The sequence below is a fragment of the Rhinoderma darwinii genome, chromosome 1 (genome assembly GCF_050947455.1).
Source record: "Rhinoderma darwinii isolate aRhiDar2 chromosome 1, aRhiDar2.hap1, whole genome shotgun sequence".
Classification (NCBI taxonomy): domain Eukaryota; kingdom Metazoa; phylum Chordata; class Amphibia; order Anura; family Rhinodermatidae; genus Rhinoderma; species Rhinoderma darwinii.
Genome location: NC_134687.1, coordinates 398,633,224 through 398,655,232, shown reverse-complemented (window position 1 = coordinate 398,655,232; position 22,009 = coordinate 398,633,224). Strand labels below are relative to the sequence as shown.

At 42.7% G+C, this 22,009-nt stretch overlaps 1 protein-coding gene across 5 annotated transcripts in view; it reads left to right on the top strand.

The window, feature by feature from the left end:
* SPIN1 (spindlin 1) overlaps window positions 1-22,009 on the top strand; it is a 94,877-nt gene that overhangs the window by 59,927 nt on the left and 12,941 nt on the right. For all 5 annotated transcript variants that reach the window (XM_075828840.1, XM_075828843.1, XM_075828845.1 and 2 more), the window contains 2 exons: window positions 5,149-5,197; window positions 6,127-6,380. In XM_075828840.1, coding sequence (XP_075684955.1) covers window positions 5,149-5,197; window positions 6,127-6,380 — 303 coding nt within the window. The remainder of the gene's footprint in view (window positions 1-5,148; window positions 5,198-6,126; window positions 6,381-22,009) is intronic.

The following is a 22,009-nucleotide window of genomic DNA, read 5'->3' as shown; positions in this document are numbered from 1 at the left end:
AAATGGAGAATACATATCTTCATAATCCGGCATCCTGCTTGATAATTCATAGTGTAATTTAATACAGAGAACATAAGCAATTTGACCATCCATCACAGTGGCCTATCTACATTACAGTGCCGATCAGATTATGTAGGAAACAGTGGTTTTTATTTTGAAAAACTATCATTTTTGAGCAAGTCATGAGCAATTTTGTATTTATGCTAATTAGTTTCTTAACCCCTTCCTGACCACCCCATTAACGGGCTGCAGAGCTGGTTCTTGTGCCTGCAGCCCGTTCAAATATGTGTGCTCCTAACAGAGCACACGGGCGCTCCCCGCAGCCCGGCATCTCCCCAGTACAGGCTGCTACAAGCAGCCTTAGTACTGGGGGGAAAACATAGTCTGATCACAGCAGTAAATAATGACCGTGGCCATGTGCACAGCCCGCGATTTGCGGGCGGCTCGCGGCTGACACTCTGTGGCTAGCCGACCCGAAAATCACAGCCGTGCACATTGCTTCGGTCGTGTGCATGAGGCCTTACAGAAAAAAATGGATTTAAATGGATTTTCTGACAAAAAAAATAAATTTGAAAATTTCCCCTCTACTTTGCTTTAATTCCTGTGAAACACCAAAAGGGTTAAGAAACTTTCTAAATGCTGTATTGAATACTTTAAGGGGTGCAGTTTTTAAAATGGGGTGACTTATGGGGGTTTCTAATCTAATAAGGCCCTCAAAGCCACTTCAGAACTAAACTGGTCCCTATAAAAATAGGTTTTGGAAATGTTCTTGAAAATATGAGAAATTGCTGCAAGTTCTAAGCCTTGTATTGTCCTAGAAAACTAAAATAAAAGGATGTTCAAAAAAACGATGCCAACATAAAGTAAACACATGGGAAATGTTAATTAGTAACTATTGTGTGTGTGGTATTACGATCTGTCTTACAAGCAGTTACATTTACATTTAGAAAAATGCTAATTTTTGCACATTTTCTCTAAAGTTTGGTGATTTTCACAAACCAATACTACATTTTTCCACTAAAATACAGTGCAATATGTCACGAGAAAACAATCTCAGAATCGCATGGATAGGTAAAAGCATTCCCAAGTTATTACCACATAAAGTGACACATGTCAGATTTGAAAAATTGGTCTGTATCCACAAGGCCAAAACAGGCTCAGTCCTGAAGTGACCAACTGGGCGTTGTACAGAGGAGTGTATGAGGCTGACCAATCAGCGTCCTGCACTTCTTCTCATTGTTCCAGCCCAGCTTCTTTCACTGCACAATCCCACTGGAACAATGGGCTGGAACAATGAGAAGTTTATGACGCTGATTAGTCACTGATTGGTCAGCGTCGTACACTTCTCGTCACAACCCCCAGTTGGTCAAAAGTAAAAACACGCCCAGCTGTCTATTAAAACTAATTTGCATAAATCTAAAATTGCTCAAAAATGATAGTTTTTCAAAATAAAAACCACTGCTGTTATCTACATTACAGCGCCGATCAGATTATGTAGGCACTTACAATCTGGTGACAGAGCCTCTAAGTCGTGGTGCGCGAAGGGGTTAATGCGCAGTGGATGGTGCAGAGTGAAAAATAAAAATTTTCACTGGAACGCCATTTTAGGGCACAATATGTTGTGCCACTGAAGACAAATACCTCAAAGTGTTAAGCGGGTTCTTCCGGGTTTGGTGTGCCATATATGTGAACGTAAACTGCTGTTTGGGCACACTGCAGGGCTCAGAAGAACGGGAGTGTCGTTTGGCTTTTGAAGTGCAGATTGTGCTTGGTAGTAGTTCTGTTTGGGGTTTTGCTTGTATTTTACATATGCCCCCACATTATAAAATTAATCTGTGCGGAGTACATCAGGGCATATGTAGGCTGCGTGGAGTACATCCGGGTACAATAAGGGGGTATAATGGGGTAAATAAACAATTCATAGATATGTGGCCAGTGTCTCATTGATAAATGTCGCCGGATGTTATCCACTTTTGGAACACTGCACATTTTGCATCGCAATATTCTGAGAGCCAGAACTTTTTCATGAGATTTAAAAAAAAAAATCAAATTATATACCCCAAAATGGTGCTATTAAAAAATACAACTTGTCCCGCAAAAAGCAAGACATTATACAGCTATGTCGAAGCAAAAATAAAGTTAAATGGCTTGTTCATTAAGGTTTAAAATAGGCTGGTCATTAAAGGGTTAAAAAAAACACTACTTTTTAAGAATGCCTAAGATACTAGAACAACACATTTCTTTAATGTTTATATATCTCGATCTCTAATCCCATACCCGACCCCCCCCCCCTACCTGGGGTATGCCAGCCTACCAGCGGATGGGTGATAAATGCTAGATCGGTGGGGGTCAAACCACTGGGACCCCCACCAATTGCCAGAACAGGGGTCCCAGCTGCCACACAATGGCTAGGGGTAGTTTGAATGGAGCCGTGGCCAGGCATGTGCAGTGCCGCTATATTTAAAGTCTAGGGGACTGATGGAAACAGCCCAGTGGTCGGACCCCCACTGTTCTACCATTTATCACCTATCCAGGGTATAGGTGAAAAATGCTGTCAGCTGGAATACCCATTTCAAGGTATATTTATTGAGCGTTCGTGTTTTTGGCAATCTTTAACTCCCGTAAAAACAGTGCTTATTTTGGTACTTCAGAATGCAGGGTCCCCCCCCCCCCCCTTCCAATCGGAGCATTACGAAAGCTGTATATCTTTCAATTAACTTTTTTTTTTTTTTTCTTTTTCCTTTTTGCAGAATGAGTTATATATTTTCATAGCACCATTTCGGTGTAAATATGTAATACTACTTTATTTTTTGTTTGTTTTACTGCTGTTGATGCAATCATGGCCCAAAATATATTAGACAAACTTGTAATGGGTATGTCAACCGATACCCTCCCAGGGGATTTATCCCGATCAAAATTGTAGGTTATATCGGAGAAACGTAAGAAACACACGCTGCTTGTATGCTCAAAATACTCCTCTGACTCGGGGATGCACGATGCATCGATACTTTTCGATACCGTGCACCCTCAAACGGTTCGATACTGTTATTTCATATATTTCAAGACTAAGCCGCACAGCTTAGTATAGTGATACATGAATGTATGAGAGCGGGGCTGGGGCTGAGTAATACAGCCATTGCCCCGCTACTGACTCCTAACATGTGCGTGCGGTCAGCATGATGTGATGCGGCCAGCGCTGCACTAATCAGCGGCGGCACTGAAGGCAGAGAGTGGCGGTTGCACTGCAAAACACCCCCATTGCCTGAACCACCGCTCATTAGTGCAGCACTGGTCGCATCTCCTCATGCTGACCGCGTGCGCACTTGTCAGGAGCGGGGCAATGGTTGTATTACGCAACCTCTATCGGCGGAGATCAGAGAAACCTCCTCTCCGCTGCTATTCCACTGAATGCTGCGATCAAGACTGACCGCAGCATCAATGAGAGGGGGAGAGAGATTCTAGTGTTGTTTTTATTTTATAACAGCGTAAACCTAAAACTGCTTGCTTTCATTTATTAATGTGAGGCACGAGGTATTATGAATTTTGAACCTCCATGTGCCTCACATTAATAGTAACTAACCCCATCATGTACCTCACACTAACACAATGTTGTCCATTATGACTGTGCGAAACATGATGGGGTTAATTATTAATGTGCAGCACATGGAGGTTCACAATTCATCACACCACGTGCCTCATCAGAAAATGGAAGAACTTTTTTTTTTAATTATTATTGTTGGCAAAAGTATCGTTTTGCTATAGAGTATTGCAATACTACATGAAGTATCGGTATCGAAGTCCAAATTCTGGTGACCTTTATTAATAATATCTTTCAAAAAGGGAATAGGCCTGATTTCAGCCAATCATTTACATCATGACAAACGCTGATTCAGCCAATAGCATACAATGAGAATATTTCATTTTCATGTTGAGCCAATCAGACAAACAATACATTTCAAATGTAACATTTTTTTTTTTTTCATTAGATGCTTCCTTCAGGCTTAACACCTGCAAATTCTCTGGCAAGAACGCAATACCAGCTTCATTCCCTCCCACCAGGCGTGAACAAATTCTTATCTCGCTCCCTTCACTCCCTATGAAAGAGTTGTTTCAACTTTGAGGTTACCATGCATCTCTTACAACAAGTTTCTCCTAAGCATCAAGGACACACATAGCTAAGAAATAGCTGTAATATACTTTTCTGAAAGGAACAATGACTTCTCATTCACTAAAATGTAAACCAGATCGAGACTCCATGCCAGGTGGATGCTACACAAATTGAAATCCTGTAAACCTATTTAGATCACTTTCACAATAAAACAGTTTGGTTTTTAAAAAAAAATTTGAGCATTTGCTCTGGTGTTGCCACATTCTGAGAGCATAGCTATATTATATTTTTGTGTTGACGTCTACAAAGCTTTATATGAAGGTTTAATGTAATTTTTTTTTTTTTGTTTGGAAAACTCCTTTTTGCTCTGGGAAACTATTTGCCTAAGGGCCCAATCACACGAACGTGAATCTCGTCCGTGTGCTGTGTTGAAACCATGCACAGCACACGTCCCCATTGATTTCAATGGGGCCGTTCACACAGGCGTGAGTTTTCACGCAGTGAGAGTCCTCTATGTGAAACTTACTGCATGTCCTATATTGGTGAGCTTTCACACACCGATGTGCCCATTGAAGTCAATGAGTGCGTGAGAACCACACACCACACATGGATGCACATGCGTGTGCGGTGCGTGATTTGCCCATTCAATTGAGAGAAAAAAAATGTGCTTTGCGAGTGCGTGAATAACGCATTTTACTCCCAAAGCACACTGATGCATAACGCAACACACCCGGACCAGATTCACACGCGTTTTTCACCCGCTTGAATCGGATACGCTCGTGTGAATGTAGCCTAAGGCTGGGATTACACGTCGTGGTCAAAAATGTTTGTTTTCTTCTCAGTGAATCCCAGCAAACTGTGACCGTTTGCCACGACGTGTGAACCCAGGCTAATAACTGTGAAAACCGTGTCAATTTATCAGCATATTGGTTAGAGAACAATGAACCCCAATGTACACTGAAGTTGTCTGCTGTCCTAAGAGAAAAAAACAATCCGCTGAGAATACTTATTTTCCATTGCCTTTTTCTCTTGTCTCCCAGCACATGCAGGTGTTTCTGCAAATATGATGAAGAAAAGGACCTCTCATAAGTGAGTATAAAAGAACTTTTTGGGATTTGGTTTAGGCTTTACTAGTGCAACGAACTGGTAACCGTTCTAAAGCGACTGCCAAGTAATATTCTATGTATTTTCTCTAATCCTTACTAGCTTGTCACTACTGTTCCTCCGGTTAGGACTAGATCACATTCATGCAGTTTTCTTACATATTTCTTGGTTGCAAAACGGCATGCAAGACATGTTGCTGCAGCTGTATGAGTTATTGCAGAGTACAGGCAGTATTTTGCTTTACAGTAGTAAGGGATTTGAAATTCCCCCAGACTGCTGCATGATATCAGATTACTCTATAGCTAGAGAGCGAATAATAAAGACCTAGGACATAATTGCATGAAAAAAAAGTATATTCAAGGCGGTGTTTTGTTTTAAAAAAAAAAATAATAATAATGTACTTCCCACCCACACATTAGTCTGTAAGGCTACATTCACACGAGCGTGACCGATTTACGCACATAAGAAAAGCACGCAAATCTGTCAGTGTGCATTGCGATTTTGCATCAGTGTGCTTTGCGTGTGGCATGTGTTTTTCACGCAAGCACTTCTTTGATGCATGAAAACCATGGACCGCACACAAATAGCCCCATTAAAATCAATGGGTTTGTGTGCGGTGCGCTATTTTAACGCACGGCACACGGACGAGAATTGCGCTCGGCTGAATGAGCCCTAAGTGATCAGTCTTGGTTCTTGCCTGGTGCAGTTTGTGGCGACTGCTAGAAACCTCCTCTGTCAATAATTTAAAGTTTTGGTACACAAATTCAGTGTACAATGTTTTAGCGCTTATGATTAGTGCATCATTTATGGGTTTGAATCGGCACTGCTGATACTAAATCGTATAGAAAATCACATATGGTCTCACGAAGTGAATTTAGTTTTGCTATGTTTTTCATAGACTCTCTCATTTTCAGGAAACATCGAAGCAATATGGGACCAAGTAAACCAATCTCTCAACCAAGAAGAAATATTGTAGGTTGTAGAATACAGCATGGATGGAAAGAGGGCAGTGGTCCAATAACTCAATGGAAAGGAACTGTTTTGGATCAAGTACCTGTCAACCCTTCACTTTATCTTATAAAATATGATGGATTTGATTGTGTCTATGGACTGGAGCTTCACAAGGATGAAAGGGTGTCTGCTCTTGAAGTTCTTCCAGACAGAGTTGGTAAGTGCCCTGAAGTGATTAATTTCATAGTTACATAAGTTAAAAAATAAAAAAACACTGGTCCATCAAGGTCAACCGTTCTCAAAAAAATTACACATCATTTATTGTTTGATTAACCCCTTCACAACAGCCATATGGCTATATACGTTCCAACTGCCTTTGCCATGTGCGGTTGTGGCGTATATAAGCTGCAGCCTGGAACAGGGTTTAATGTGTGCAGTTCTGATTCAGTGTAAGCCGCGCTACACTTTCATGTCTGCCGAGACTTTGAGATGCCAGACACTCGCTCCCCCCCCCCCCCCATAGATTGCGCTACCCACAACCCCCCCTGTGGATAGCTCCACATACAAGCCCCCCCCTGCAGATAGCGCTACCTAAGTTCCTCCTAGGAGCGAAATACCTGTCCAGAGCGCTCGGACTGGGGATTCAGCTCCTAGAGGGAGTGTGGGAGGCGTTCTATTTACAGGGTAGGTGTAGCAACTTCTACATGGGCATTGTTGCACTATATGGGCACTACCTACAGGGGACACTGGTGCTATGCAGCACTATCTACTTTGACACTGTGGTGTTTTCAGGAGGTTGGAACAAGAAAACCCTAATTAATAAAAAGTTTTTTTGTTTTTTTTTTAAACAGCCATGGAGAAACTGATGGTAAATGGCAGTCAAATTTTGAGACACACTGATGCAAAACAGCCATGAAAAACTGACAGTTGATCCGTATTACAACTGCCTTTTTCTCATGTCGTGTGAATGTAGCCTTATAGTACTCTTCACTCTCCCCTCACAGCGATCCAGGGTGACAGAGGGAAGAAGACTAATTGTTACAGAGCTGCAATTGTGTGTGTAGGTATGAATGTATGGGTTTATTTCACATTTTTAGTGACTTACCTGCTCATAATAAAAATTTAAACAATGGAATTAAACTAATCTAGAACATGAAAGCCCCATAAGTTTTGTAAAAAAAAAAAGTGCATATCAGAAATGGAAAATTTGACCTGGACACGGGCATCAAAGGTTTACTTACAAGGGTTTGTTCACACGGCTTGGCAAAATACGTCTGAAAATACGGAGCGGTCTTCAGACGTTTTTGTAGCAACTCGCGTTTTTCGCTGTGTATTTTACAGACAATATTGGAGCTGTTTTTCAATGGAGTCAATGAAAAACTGCTCCAAAAACATCCCAAGAAGTGACATGCACTTTTTCGCGGGCGTCTTTTTACACGCCTTATTTCGACAGCGACGCGCAAAAAAAACAGTGGGAACAGAACACCGTAAAACCCATTGAAAGCAATGGGCAGATGTTTGTAGGCGTAATGGAGCCGTTTTCTCAGGTGTAATTCGAGGCGTAAAACGCCCGAATTACGTCAGAACAGTGCTTGTGAACATACCCGAACACTTCATGCCTTTTTTTTTAGTAAATAATTATCTAGCCTTTTTTTAAATGCCTCTTGGGGGATGGGCATTCCATAGTTTGACTACTCTAAAGGTAAAGAACCCTTTCCTTGGTAAGAATAGATTATGTGCTTTTTTTTAATTTTTTTTATTGACCTATACATGTTAACAGGGCCGGCCTTTGGGGTATGCAACCTGTGCCATCACACACGGTGCATCACTCCAGCAGGTGGAAGGGAGCGCTGGCTCCCTTTTCCAGCTTGTGTTTCTGAAGCGCCCGGGCCTGGCAACTCTGCAGCTGCCTTTCCACCCGGCCGCTCCTTCTCTGCGATGGCATGATTACCATTGTAGCCGCTATAGCTGCTCCTACGGCACCCGCGACATGTTGGGGCTTGTGCCGCCGGAACTGGCCCTCCCATGCCCGGTGGCATTGCTAGCAGTCACTAGCTCTGCTACAGCGGTAGCGACGCCACATTCAATAGGACGCAGATACTATTGAACACTATGGCAGAGCAGGGAGGTATCTCCCTGTTCTGCTGTTTTACTAGGCTACAGACGCAGGGACAGGATCCCTGCGCAGGCTGACGTGATTACTTCACCTGATCACGCCGGATCTCCGCAAGGATCCCGTTGTGGAGCAGCTCTATTACCATGGTAACTAGGTGAGTATTTTTTATTTTATTTGTTTGGGGTGTCCGTATGGCACGGTCTACAAGGGGGAGGTGGGGGCTGTGGTCCCCAGGGGAGGGGGGACATTATACGGCGTAGGGGCACTACAGGGGGCAATATACTGTGTGGGCACACTTAGATTACAAAATACTGTTGGGGTTGCACGATGCATCGACCTATCGATACTATTTCGATGTGCACCCTCAAACTGTTCAATACCATGCATACATGTATTTCGATAGTAAACTGAGCAGCCGCACAGCTTAGTATTGTAATACATGAATGTGGACACTGGCATGGTGTGATGTAGCGGCGCAGGCTCTAGGGCAGAGACATGGCGGGCGCACTGCACAGCGCCTGCCATGGTCTCTCTCTCTCTTCAGTGCCGGCTGCATCACGGCATTCTGATGTCGTGTGTGTGGCAATGGCTGTACTACACGGGTCGCAGCCCCGCTCTAATGGCGGAGATCAGGGAAACCTCTGATCTCTGCCACTATTCCCTTGATCAAAGCTAACCGTGTCGTTCACGGGGAAAATGGGCAGGGGGGACTCCCCCTTTTGATAGCGTCACAGGAAATCCCTGTGATGCGATCGATGGACACACCATATATGGGTGGACAGCCCAGGGTCCATCTAAGGACCCCAGGGCTGTCTGACCATATTTCCTGTTGGGACATACCTCCGTATACACTAACAACTGCCTGTGTACTAGCAGTACACAGGCTAACGTACTGGTATATAGATATATGCCAGTACATTAAACTTAAAAAAAAAAAAAAAAGTATAAAAAGTTAAATAAAAATACACAAATGCCCCTTTTTTTTCTTATACAATAAACATTATTACAATAAATCCCAATACATAAAATATTATACATTTGGTATCGTCAGGACTGTAGAACAATGCACAGCAAACACACAGCGTCATTTATGATCGGTGTATGCAGTAAAAGAAAAAAAAAAAACCATTTTTGCTAAAATAAAAATGTGTATATAAATTAAACGATAATGTAAAATGTACCAAAAAAAAAAAGTAGTCTACGTCTAGCAAAAAAATTAAGTTCTGAGCGCGGGATGCAAAGAGGAAGAAAAAAAGTTCTGTCCTCCAGGCCAAAATTGGCAGTGTCCCTAAGGGGTTAACACAATGTTGCCATTATGAGGGAAATCATGGGGTCACTTATTAATGTGAGGCACATGGTGTGATAAACTTTGAACCTCCATGTGCCTCACATTAAGGCCCTGTTCGCACAGTTTTTTTTGATGCGGGAAAATGCGTCAAACGGACGAAAATGCCTCCCTATGATTTCAATGGGAGGCGGAGGCGGTTTTTTATCCTGCGAGCAGTAAAACCGGCTCGATGGAAAAAGTAGCGACATGCCCTATCTTCGGGCGTTTAAAGTCTCTGACATCCCATTGACCTCAATGTGAGGCAGAGGAAGCATTTTTCGCTGCGTTTTTAACCGTGGCACTCACGCATTAACCCAATGTTGCCCATTATGACTGAGGTATATTTTGGAGTTAATTACTATTCATGTGAGGCACATGGAGATTCAAAATTCATCACACGATGTGCCTCACCAGAAAATGGAAGGACCCTTTTTTTTTTCCCCCAATTTTATTTTTTTGTTGGCAAAGTAACTTTTTGCTATCAAATCGCAATACTACACAAAGTATCGCTGTCCAATTTCTGTTATCGTGACAACCGTATACTGTGTCCTTAAAGGGGTTATATATTATAATAATTATTATACTGTACGGGGGTCACTAAAGTAACGTTAATGTGTGTAGGGCACTAAACGTGCATTATACTCTGTGGGGGCACTATAAATGCCATTATGCTGTGGGGCAATATACTTTATGGGGCATTTTTTTCAGACGAAAATTTTGCTCGGGGCGCCATCCGAAGGCCGGCCCTGCATGTTAATGAGATCACCTCTAAGGCTCCCCCCAAGCTGGACAAGCCCAATTTCTCTAGCCTTTCTTTCTAAGGGTATGTGCACACACAAAATCAAAATCGTCTGAAAATACGGAGCGGTTTTCAAGGGAAAACAGCTCCTGATTTTCAGACCTTTTTTTCTAAGCTATTCACTATTTTCGCAGCGTTTTCTCTCGCTGTTTTTCTAATAGAGTAAATGAAAAACTACTCCAAAGAGTCCCAAGAAGTGACATGCACTTTTTCACAGGTGTCTTTTTACGTGCCGTTTTTGGAAAACGAGGCATAAAAAACGCCCCGTCGGAGCAGAATGCTGTATTTCCCATTGAAATCAATGGGCAGATGTTTGTATGCGTTCTGCTTGTGTTTTTTTTTCAGGCGTTTTTCCAGGCGTAAACACCCCGAAATACACCTGAAAACACTAAGTGTGCACACTTGGGGACACCTCCCATCCCATTTAATAATCTAGTCTCCCGCCTTTGAACCCTCTCCAGTTCTCCTATATCCTTTTTACAATGTGGAGCCCAAAACGGAATTACATTTTCAAGATGTGGCGTTTTATTTCGTTTGAACTCGGGATCTTCCGATTATTCCTGAGTGCTTGGTGTGACTAAAATTCTGTAGCTGCTATTGCGCATGCGCAGCAGTAGTGCTGTCCAAATCCCCGCCTGCATTCTAACTGGCAACTGTTCCTGAGTGCTTCTGCTAAACTTGCATTTCAGCAAGACTGTATGCACCCGGGAACGGGCGACTTTTCCCAAGTGCTTATTCTAAACATGTGTTTCAGCGTGCGCTACTGCACATGCGCAGTAGCACTGCTGTAGAAGACTTCGTATGCACTCGGGAACTGGCTTTTGTTCCCGAGTGATTGTGACATACGCCTGTGAGGATCTATATTTGTCCATTTGAGCTACCGTTTCTTACCAAATATAGATCCTCACAGACGTATGTCACAATCACTCGGGAACAAAAGCCAGTTCCCGAGTGCATACGAAGTCTTCTACAGCAGTAGCACACGCTAACTACAAGTTTAGAAGCAGCACTTGGGAACAGTCGCCGGTTCTTTATAACAGTACATTTTAGAAAATAACATGTAATTCCACAAATGTATAACTCCCACTTATGGACACATTTAGGCCTCATTTACACGAGCGTAATATACGCGCGTGCGACGCACATGCTTTTCACGCGTGCGACGCACGTGCTTTTCACGCGTGCGACGCACGTGCTTTTCACGCGTGCGACGCACGTGCTTTTCACGCGTGCGACGCACGTGCTTTTCACGCGTGCGACGCACGTGCTTTTCACGCGTGCGACGCTCGTGCTTTTCACGCGTGCCGTACGCACCTATATTACTCTATGGGGCAGTGCAGACAATGCGTGAATTTTGCGCAGCGCGAGTGCGTTGCGTAAAACTCACGACATGTTCTATAATCGTGCGTTTTTCGCGCATCACGCACCCATTGAAGTCAATGGGTGCGTGAAAACCACGCATGCCGCACGGAAGCACTTCCGTGCGAACTGCGTTATTCGCGCAAGAGCTGTCAAAAGGATGAATGTAAACAGAAAAGCACCACGTGCTTTTCTGTTTACAAACATCCAAACGGAGTGTCAAATTAGAGATGAGCGCACCGAACTTCACCAGGTTCGGCCGAACTCGTTTTGACCGAACCCGGCAAAAAAAATTCCGGTACGCGACGTCGGGAGACAGTCACTGTCCACGGTGCTGAAAGAGTTAAACTGGTTCAGCACCCTGGACAGTGACTTCTGATCACAATATACATGAACGTGTAAAAAAACGAAGTTCTGACTTACCGATAACTCCCGGCTTCTTCCTCCAGTCTGACCTCCCGGGATGACAATTCAGTCCAAGTGACAGCTGCAGCCAAGCACAGGCCGCAGCCAATCACAGGCTGCAGCGGTCACATGGACTGCCGCGTCATCCAGGGAGGTGGGGCTGGATGACAAGAGAGGGACGCGTCACCAAGGCAACGGCCGGGAGACCGGACTGGAGGAAGCAGGAAGTTCTTGGTAAGTATGAACGTCTTTTTTTTTTTTTTTTTTATTCACATCTTGGTGTATATTGTGATCGGAATTCACTGTCGAGGGTGCTGAAAGAGTTACTGCCGATCAGTTAACTCTTTCAGCACCCTGGACAGTGACTGACGTTGACTAGACTCCTCTCTATGATGGCGGCTGCGCGAAAATCACGCAGCCGCGCATCATACACTGATGACACACGGAGCTGTCAAGTGCCTTTTGCGCACGCCAAACGCTGTGTTTTTTTGCCTGCGCAAAACTCACGCGCTCGTGTAAATGAGGCCTTAAAGTGTAGCTAAATGTTCGACAAACTTCTGACATGTCAGAGACATGTCAGAAGTTTGTATTGGTGGGGATCCGAGCACTGAGACCCCCACCAATCGCTAGAACGAAGCAGCTGAAGTGTTCGTGTGAGCGCTCCGCTGATACGTGTCTGTTCGGCTTTTTCCGGAAAGCCGATGTATCTGAGTACGGGCTCATAGACTTTGTATTTAATCCGTACAGCGATACATTTATTTCCGGAAAAAGCCGAATGGCCACGAAGCGGCTGAGCGCTCACATGAACACTTCAGCTGCTTCGTTCTAGCGATTGGTGGGGGTCTCCGTGCTCAGACCCCCACCAACCAAACTTCTGACATGTCACTATGACATGTCAGAAGTTTGTCGAACGTTTAGCTACACTTTAACTGTATTTTAGTTGGTGGGAAAACCCCTTTAAAAAGAATTGGGCATAACACAGATCCTTGTGGATTCATGAATACATTACTTTTACTGTACAAGGGGCTGTGTAAACTAGCACTATTTTTGTATGTATTACAGCTTGGTAGATCCAAAGAACAACCTTGTATGTGGTGTATTACAATAATAAAATATTACATGCTTTTGTTTCACCCATCCTTTTGCTCTGATAAGGATTAATGTTGTGACTAGATTTAAGAACTCCATAATTTGAGCTGAGTTACCATTTTAATCACTTTAGGGTAATTCTAGCTTCTGTAATTGTAAAGCTTCCCAATTGTAAATAGGTGTTTTCTATATCTTAAATTTTTATATATATATATATATATATATATATATATATATATATATATATATATATATATATATATATATATAATATAAAAAAAATCTCTCTATAGAAAACACCTATTTACAATTACAGAAGCTAGAATTACCCTAAAGTGATTAGTGTGTTAGCAGAAATTCGGCATAGGTAACCAAGGTCCTCTTGCGCATTTTGGCCCTCAGGACGCGGATACAGTTGAATCCTATAGTAGAGATGGGGGAACATTAGTTCCCTGCTGTACTATTCCCTGTGTAACGCTGGCTGCTCACGGCTCAGCACAGACAAGCGCGCTGACGTCACTACCTTACCCCTGCCTGTGCTTGCTGGACCCTGAGTGGCTCAGCACGAATGTATTCAGAGTCCGCTGCATTTGTCATATACCGGTGTTTCAGGCATCTTATTGGTCCACAGAGTCCTCAATGCCCGCCCCGTTTATTTCTTGTTTAGCCTTAATGCCCTCCCCAATGGTATACACAGGGATGATGGGGGTCCCTGTATATTGCCCCCTCCAGCCAGGGATGATGAGTTATTTACAGGAATTATGATGGGGGTTATATACAGGGACCCCCATCATGTATGTATGTATGTATGTTAAAAGCCTACACACCCCTGTTAAAATGCCAGGTTTTTGTCCGTCCAAGATGAATAATTTCAGAACTTTTTCCACAGTTAATGCCACCTATAATCTGTACAATTGTATTGAGAAACCAAATGAAATATTTTAGGGTGGAAAAATAAAAATAAGGAACAAAAATAATGGGGTTGCATAAATATGCACACCCTTAAACTAATACTTTGTTGAATTACCCTTTGACTTTATGACTGCATTCAGTCTTTTTGAGTAGAAGTCTATCAGAATGGCACATCGTGACTTGGCAATTGTTGCCCATTCTTCCTTGCAAAAGCTTTCCAAATCTGTCTGATTGCGAGGGCATCTCCTGTGTACAGCCCTCTTCAGGTCACCCCACAGATTTTCAATGGGATTCAGGTCTGGGCTCTGGCTGGGCCATTCCAGAATGTTGCGCTTCTTCTGGTGAAGCCATTCTTTTGTTGATTTGGAGGTATGCTTTGGGTCGTTGTCGTGCTGAAAGGTGAAATTCCTCTATCTTCAGTTTTTTAGCAGAGACCTGCAGGTTTTGTGCCAATATTGCCTGATATTTGGAAGTGTTCATAATTACCTCTACCTTGACTAAAGTTCCAGCTGCAGAAAAACAGCCCCAAAGCATAATGCTGCCTCCACCATGCTTCACTGTGGGTATGGTGTTCTTTTGGTGATGTGCAGTGTTGGCTTTGCACCAAACATACCTATTGGAATTCTGGCCAAAAAGTTCAACCTTGGTCTCGCAGAACACGTTTTCCCACATGCTTTTGGAAGACTTGATGTAGGTCTTTGCAAAACATAACCGGGCTTGGATGTTTTTGTTTGTTAGAAAAGGCTTCCGTCTTGCCACCCTAACCCACAGCCCAGACATATGAAGAATAAGAGATATTGTCACATGCACTACACAACCAGTACCTGTCAAAGTCCTGCAGCTCCTTTAATGTTGCTGTAGGCCTCTTGGTAGCCTCCCGGACCAATTTTCGTCTTGTATTTTCATCAAGTTTTGAAGGACGTCCAGTTCTTGGTAATGTCACTGTTGTGCCAAATGTAATCCACTTCTTGATGATAGTCTTCACTGTGTTTCATAGTACATCTAATGCCTTGGAAGTTGTTTGGTACCTTTCTCCTGATTGATGCCTTCCAACAATCAGATCCCTTTGATGTGTTGTAAACTCTTTAGGGACCATGGCTTTTGCTGTCACATGCAACAAAGAAAATGTCAGGAAAATCCTAATAGAACAGCTGAACTTTATAGGGGGTTACTCAGAATCACTTTAAATAATGGCAGCGCTGTACTGACTACTATTTAAAGGGAATGTGTTGCCAGCAAAACATATTATTTTTTTTTTTTAATTAAACATTTAGTGTGTAGGTGATTAAACATTGTTCAAATTTATTCAAGTTTATTTTTTTCACGAGTCAGGAAATATTATAAATTAGATTCTAATTTATAATATTTCCCAGTGCTGGTCACTAGATGGAGCTATTCTCAAAATTGCAGCATTGCATGTGGTAAAGCAACCACATTGCTTTTTGCTGCAAAATTGGGAAAAAAGCACTCGCTCTAGTGAGCTCTGAGAATCCCCCCCTCCTTTATCCTGGCTAGTGCCGGGATAAACGAGGGGATTGAACGGTCTAACCTCCTACACTGTGTGTCGCCATTTTTTGAGCTAACACACAGTGTAGTAGGTTTACATACAGTAGTAAACACACACAAACACGAACATACATAGAAATCTCTTACCTGCTCCTGCCGCCGCGGCTCCCTCCGGCCCGTCCGCTCCGTCTGCTGCCGCTGGTCCAAGTGCACAAGTCCGGAAGCCGCGACCGGAAGTAGTAATCTTACTGTCCGGCCGCGACTTCCGGTCCACAGGAAAATGGCGCCGGACGGCGCGCATTTCAAATTGGACTGTGTAGGAGCGGCGCATGCGCAGTTCCCACACAGACGGCGTACACAGAAGTGGATGGGACGGGCCCCGTTCGCAGTCCCTATGGGACTGTGGCTGCCGTATTCCATGTCTGTATGTGTCGTTACAGAAATGGAAAAAAAATGCCAGCCCCCATAGGGAAGAAAAAGTGAAAAAATAGAAAAAAGTAACACACAAATAAAAACGTTTTTAATAAAACACTAACATTAAACTGACATGAAAAAAAATTTTGTCGTGACACTGTTCCTTTAACATGAGTTTAAATGTGATTGGCTAATTCTGAACAAAACCACATCCCCAATTATAAGAGGGTGTTCACACTTATGCAACCAAATTACTCTAGTTTTGTTGTTTTTAATTTTTCTTTTCTAAATGATTTGTTTGTACAATTCCATTGAACAACAGATTATGGGTCACACTAAATGTGGAAAAAGTTCTGAAATGATTAATTCTCTACTGATTTTTTTTTTTTTTTTTTTTGACATGACATAAACCTGGTATTTTAACAGGGGTGTGTAGACTTGTATGACTCTCTTCCCATGACATCACCCCGGCTGTAATCCAAAACACCAGTGATTGTCTGTCCGCTGTCTCTAACATGTCTTCTCTCTATCTGAAACAATCATTCTAAAACTGAGCTCCTTGTTTTCCCACCATCTACTAACCTACCCAAACCTGATGTCTCCATCTCAGTGTGTGGCACTACCATAACTCCTAGGCAGCACACCCGCTATCTCGTGGTTAGTTTGGACTCCAATATTTCCTTTACTCCTCAAATTCAATCACTTACATGCTCCTGTCAATTTCACCTCAAAAATATCTCCAGAATCAGCCGAAAACTCGGAAGCAGAACGCCTCCAAACATCTGCCCATTTGATCTTAATGGGAAATACGACGTTCTGTTCTGACGGGCCGGATTCTTTACGCGGCTGTTTGAAAAAACGGCTGCGTAAAAAACGCCTGTAAGAAAGAAGTGCATGTCACTTCTTGAGACTTTTTTGGAACAGTTTTTTCATTCGCTCCAAAAAACAGCTGTGAAAAGACGCGAGTGGCTTAAAAAAAAATGCCTGAAAATCAGGATCTGTTTTCCCTTGAAAACAGCTCCTGTATTTTCAGTAGTTTTTGATTGTGTGTGCACATACCCTATTGTTGCTCTGCTTCACTCTGGTCTTGAGTACTAGAACTCCTTATTAGTCGGTCTTCCCCCTCCCTAAACTCTCCCCTCTCCAATCTATCCTCAATGCAGCAGCCAGGTTCATCTTTATGACCAACCGCTACACCAACGCCTCTACCCTGTGCCAGTCACTACACTGGTTGCCCATCCCTTACAGAATTAAATGTAAACTTATTACTCTTACCCACAAATCTCTCCACAGTGCTGCACCTCCTTACTCTCCTCCCTCATCTCTGTCTACCATCTTACTTGCGCTCTACATTCTGCCAACGACCTTAGATTAACATCCGCCATAATCCGAACCTCCCACTCCCGTATCCAAGATTTTTCTTGTGCTGCGCCAGTCCTCTGGAATGCGCTACCACAGACAATAAGATTAATTCCCAATATCCACAGTTTTAAACGTGCCCTGAAAACACATATTTCTATACAGTCCTATAACATTCCCTAGTCATCAGAATAAGATTCCCTCACACTCCTTGCACCGTACTGCATTTCATGTCCGTCCTACACGGATATTGGCTGGTGACCGGTTCGTGCAGCTTTGTGTACCACCCCATGTGAATGAAAGATGGCTGGACCATTGTACTGAACAAACTCTTTTACACTTGTCTCCCTTGTTTCCTCATAGATTATAAGCTCTTGCGAGCAGGGTCCTCCATCTTCCGGTCTAAATTGCTAAAGTGCTGCGTAATATGTTGGCGCTATATAAATAAAGATTATTAATATTATTTTAATATCCACTGTTTATACCAGCCTGCCATCATCCCTGTATATAACCCCCATTATTCCTGTATATATCCCCCATCACTGCTCTATATACCATTGGGGTGGGCACTGTCCGCTCAGCGTGGCGCGTGGGTGTTGAGGCTAAACAAGAAGTAAATGGGGCGGGCATTGAGGATACTGGACTAATAGGATGCCTGTAATGCCGGTATATACCAGAAGTCCTGTCAATATGTGCCGAGAAACACAGACCGGAGGAGCAGAGGGATCCCCCCCCCCCCCCACTTGTCATCGGAACAGGGTTAGTTGAGTATTTTATTGGTTTTTATTAGCCACTATTGTGGCTGTATGGGGCCATTATACTCTGTGGGGGCATCTATAGGGACATACTGTTTGAGGGGCAGTGTTGGCGCGATATATTACATACAGCAGGATCAGAGCATCTATATTAAATGATGTGGCCTAAAAATCGTTTATTAATCGAGGTTACATGTTCAACTAATCGTAATTTTGATTTAATTCGTATGCTCTCGCACTCTCTCTCGTGCTCTCACGCGCTCGCACTCACACACTCTGTAAAAAATATTAGAAAAAAACAGAATGAGCTTGGAGAGTAAAGCCCCCTTCATGTCAGCATTTTGCCTTCTGCCAGAGGTATATGTATACAATGCATCGGAAGCACTCTGGCTGGGGACTCCTTAACGTATAACTCTGACGAATGCCATATAGTGGCATCTGTCACCCATAGGTTCACATGTTAAAAAATAAATAAAAATGAAACAAAACAAAAAAATACAGCGTGGTATTCCTCCTTTCCTTGCTGGATCCGGTAGGATGGAATAGCGTAGTCTACTACACTAGTCTGTCCTTCAAATATAGGTATACTGACAGATATCAGCCCGAGGTAGACCAAAATGATGATCTTTTGGCAAATCGTCAGGCTAATTGAGCGCTATGGACACGTGTACATCAGGAGCTTTACTGGTGTACGCAATACACATGGCCAAAACGGTGTGTTCACTAGGCCTAAGAGTTCACCTTAAAAACAACTCGGTGCTTTTCTGTGGTCTTTTTGTTTTGTTTTTCTGTCTTTAATTGTGCGTTGACTACCTCCTCCTTGCTTCACGTTTCTATTCTGCTTCTCCCACATAGACCCCCCCAATGGTGCGTTATATGAGAACAGGTTTTGTAGTTTTTTTTTTACATTGCGGCGATAAGTTCCCTTTTGTGTGTCAGAGGGTAATGAACTCCTGATCATAATGTTTTTCAAATTTGGAGGTTGTCTGTAACCTAGTAGGGGAGGATTTGAGACTATTTTCAGACTGTCATATTTGTGTAGGATATGATGTTGTTTTCTTGCAGACGTCCATAGTACCTCCTAGCTGTGGATTCTACATCTCCACTAGAGGTACACTATTATCCCCCTCATTTTTAAAAGCGTCCTTTTAAGATGGTTTAATTGTTCAACCCTGTCTGTTGGGCTGAAACAGATACAATTTATATTTGATTGCCTGGCTGTAGACAAACTTTTTAATGTGTTTGTGGTAGGGTTGTCACGATACCAGAATTTGGACTTCGATACCAATACTTTGTGTGTGTAGTATTGCAATTCTCTATACCAGAACGATACTTTTGGCAACAACAATAATAATAATAAAAAAAAAAAAAAAGTTCTTCCATTTTCTGATGTGAGGCACAAGGTGTGATGAATTTGAACCTTCATGTGCCTCACATTAACCCCTTCCCGCACCTTGACGTTAATGCACGTCGAGGTGAGCAGTCACTTTGCGCACCTCGACGTGCAGTTACGTCTGTGCTTTGACAGTTAACCGCCACGTGGCGCTACACCGCAACGGCGGTTAACTGTGCAGGGTGTCTGCCCTGCATTCCCTGTTGCCGATCAGCGGCCCATCGCTGCTGATTTCGGCAGTTGACCCCTTCGATGCGGCGGTCGATTCTGATCGCCACATCTAAGGAGTTTAGCAGAGATCGGAAGCCCCCTCGTAAAATCACGGGGGCTGGCGATGGTACCCATAGCAACCGGAAGCCAGAGAATGGCTTCCGGGCTGCCATGTACAGAAGCCTATGAGGACCACCCGGAGGGTGGTCGTCGTAGGCTTCCTGTCAGTCTGACTGTCACGTCACAATGACCGTTGGAATGCATTACACTACGTAGGTAATGTAATGTATTCCAGCAGCGATCAGAGCTGCAAGTCTAAGTGTCCCCTAGTGGGACAAGTAAAGAAAGTAAAAAAAAAAGAATAAAAATATAAAAAAAAAGTGTAAAAATAAAAGTTATAAGTGACATAAACAAGAACTGCTTTTTTTCCTATAATAAGTCTTTTTTATTAGAGGAAAAAAAAAGTACACATATTTGGTATCACCGCGTTCATAACAACCCCAACTATAAAACTATAATATTATTTTTCCCGCACGGTTAACACCGCAAATAAAATAAACGAGAAACCATGCCAGAATCACTATTTTTTGGTCAACATCCCTCCCCAAATATACAATAAAAAGTGATCAAAAAGTTGCATTTACGCCAAAATGGTACCAATACAAACTACATCCCGCCCGCAAAAAACAAGCACTTACACAGCTTTTTTGACTGAAAAATAAAAAAAGTTGTTATGGCTATCAGAATATGGGGACACAAAAAAGTTTATTTTATAAAGAAGTTATTTTATTGCGCAAACGCTGCAAAGTGTAAAAATAACTATATACATATGGTATCGCCATAATCGTATCAATCCCGCAGAATAAAGTATAATGGTCATTTATAGCCCAGGGTGAAAGCCGTCAAAAATAAATAAAAAACATTGTCAGAATTGATGGTTTTTGGTCACCTTGCTTGACGAAAAATGGAATAAAAAGTGCTAAAAAAAAATCGCATGTACCCTAAAATGGTACCAATGAAAACTACAGATTGTCCTGCAAAGAATAAGCCCTCACACGGCTCCGGTGGTGAGAAAATCAAAAAAGTTCTGGCTCCCAGAATATAGCGATGCAAAATGTGCAGTGTTCCAAAAGCGGATATGATCGGGCGCCACTGGCCACATATCTGCAGATTATTATTTATTTACCCCATTATTATATCCTCTTATTATGCCCCTGATGTACTCTGCCCAGCCTACGTGTACCCCCACATTATAAACTGAAATACCAGCAAAACGCCAGAGCTACTACCAAGCTAAATCTGTGCTCCAAAAGCCAAATGGCGCTCCCTCTCTTCTGAGCCCTACAGCGTGCCCAAACAGCCGTTTACGTACACCGATATGGCATCGCCATACCCGGGAGAACCCTGTTAATATTTTATTTGTGGCACAAACTGTGTACAACATATAGTGCACTAAAATGGCACATCAGTCGAAAATTTTAATTTTCACTTTGCACCATCCGCTGCGCATGAAACCTTTCGCGCACCATGACTTAATAGCATGTTGTGGTGTGGGGGGTGATGTATGGAGCGTATCACGCACTGAGCCCGCGCCATATGCTGCGGGTGTCAGCTGTGTATAAAAGCTGACACCCGGGACTACGGACAGAAATAGTGATCGCGCTGTTACAGGGGCATGTAAAAATGACAATATACTGCAATATAGTATTGCAGTGTATTCTACCAGTGATCTAACGATCGCTGGTTCAAGTCTAATAGGGCGACTAATAAAATATGTAAAAACAAAAGTAAATAGTTATTAGTAGAAAAAATTAAATAAATATTTAAAGTCCAAAAAAACAACCTTTTCACATTTTTTTTCTCTCTAAAGTAATGTAAAAAAAATACACAAAATTGGTATCGCTGCGTCCATAAAAGTCCAAACTATTACAATATACCATTATATAACTCGCACGGTGAACACCGTGAAAAATAAAGAATTTAAAATGGCAAATCCGCTGTTTTTTAGTCACCTTGGCTCTACCAAAATTTTTTATAAAAAGTGCTAAAAAAGATGTATGTACCAATAAAAACTACAACTCGTCCCGCAAAAAATAAGCCCTCACACCGCTCTATTGATGGAAAAATAAAGTTATGGCTCTCGGAAAGCGGGGAGCGAAAAAAAAAAAGCAAAACATGGATCAGTCCGGAAAGGGTTAATTA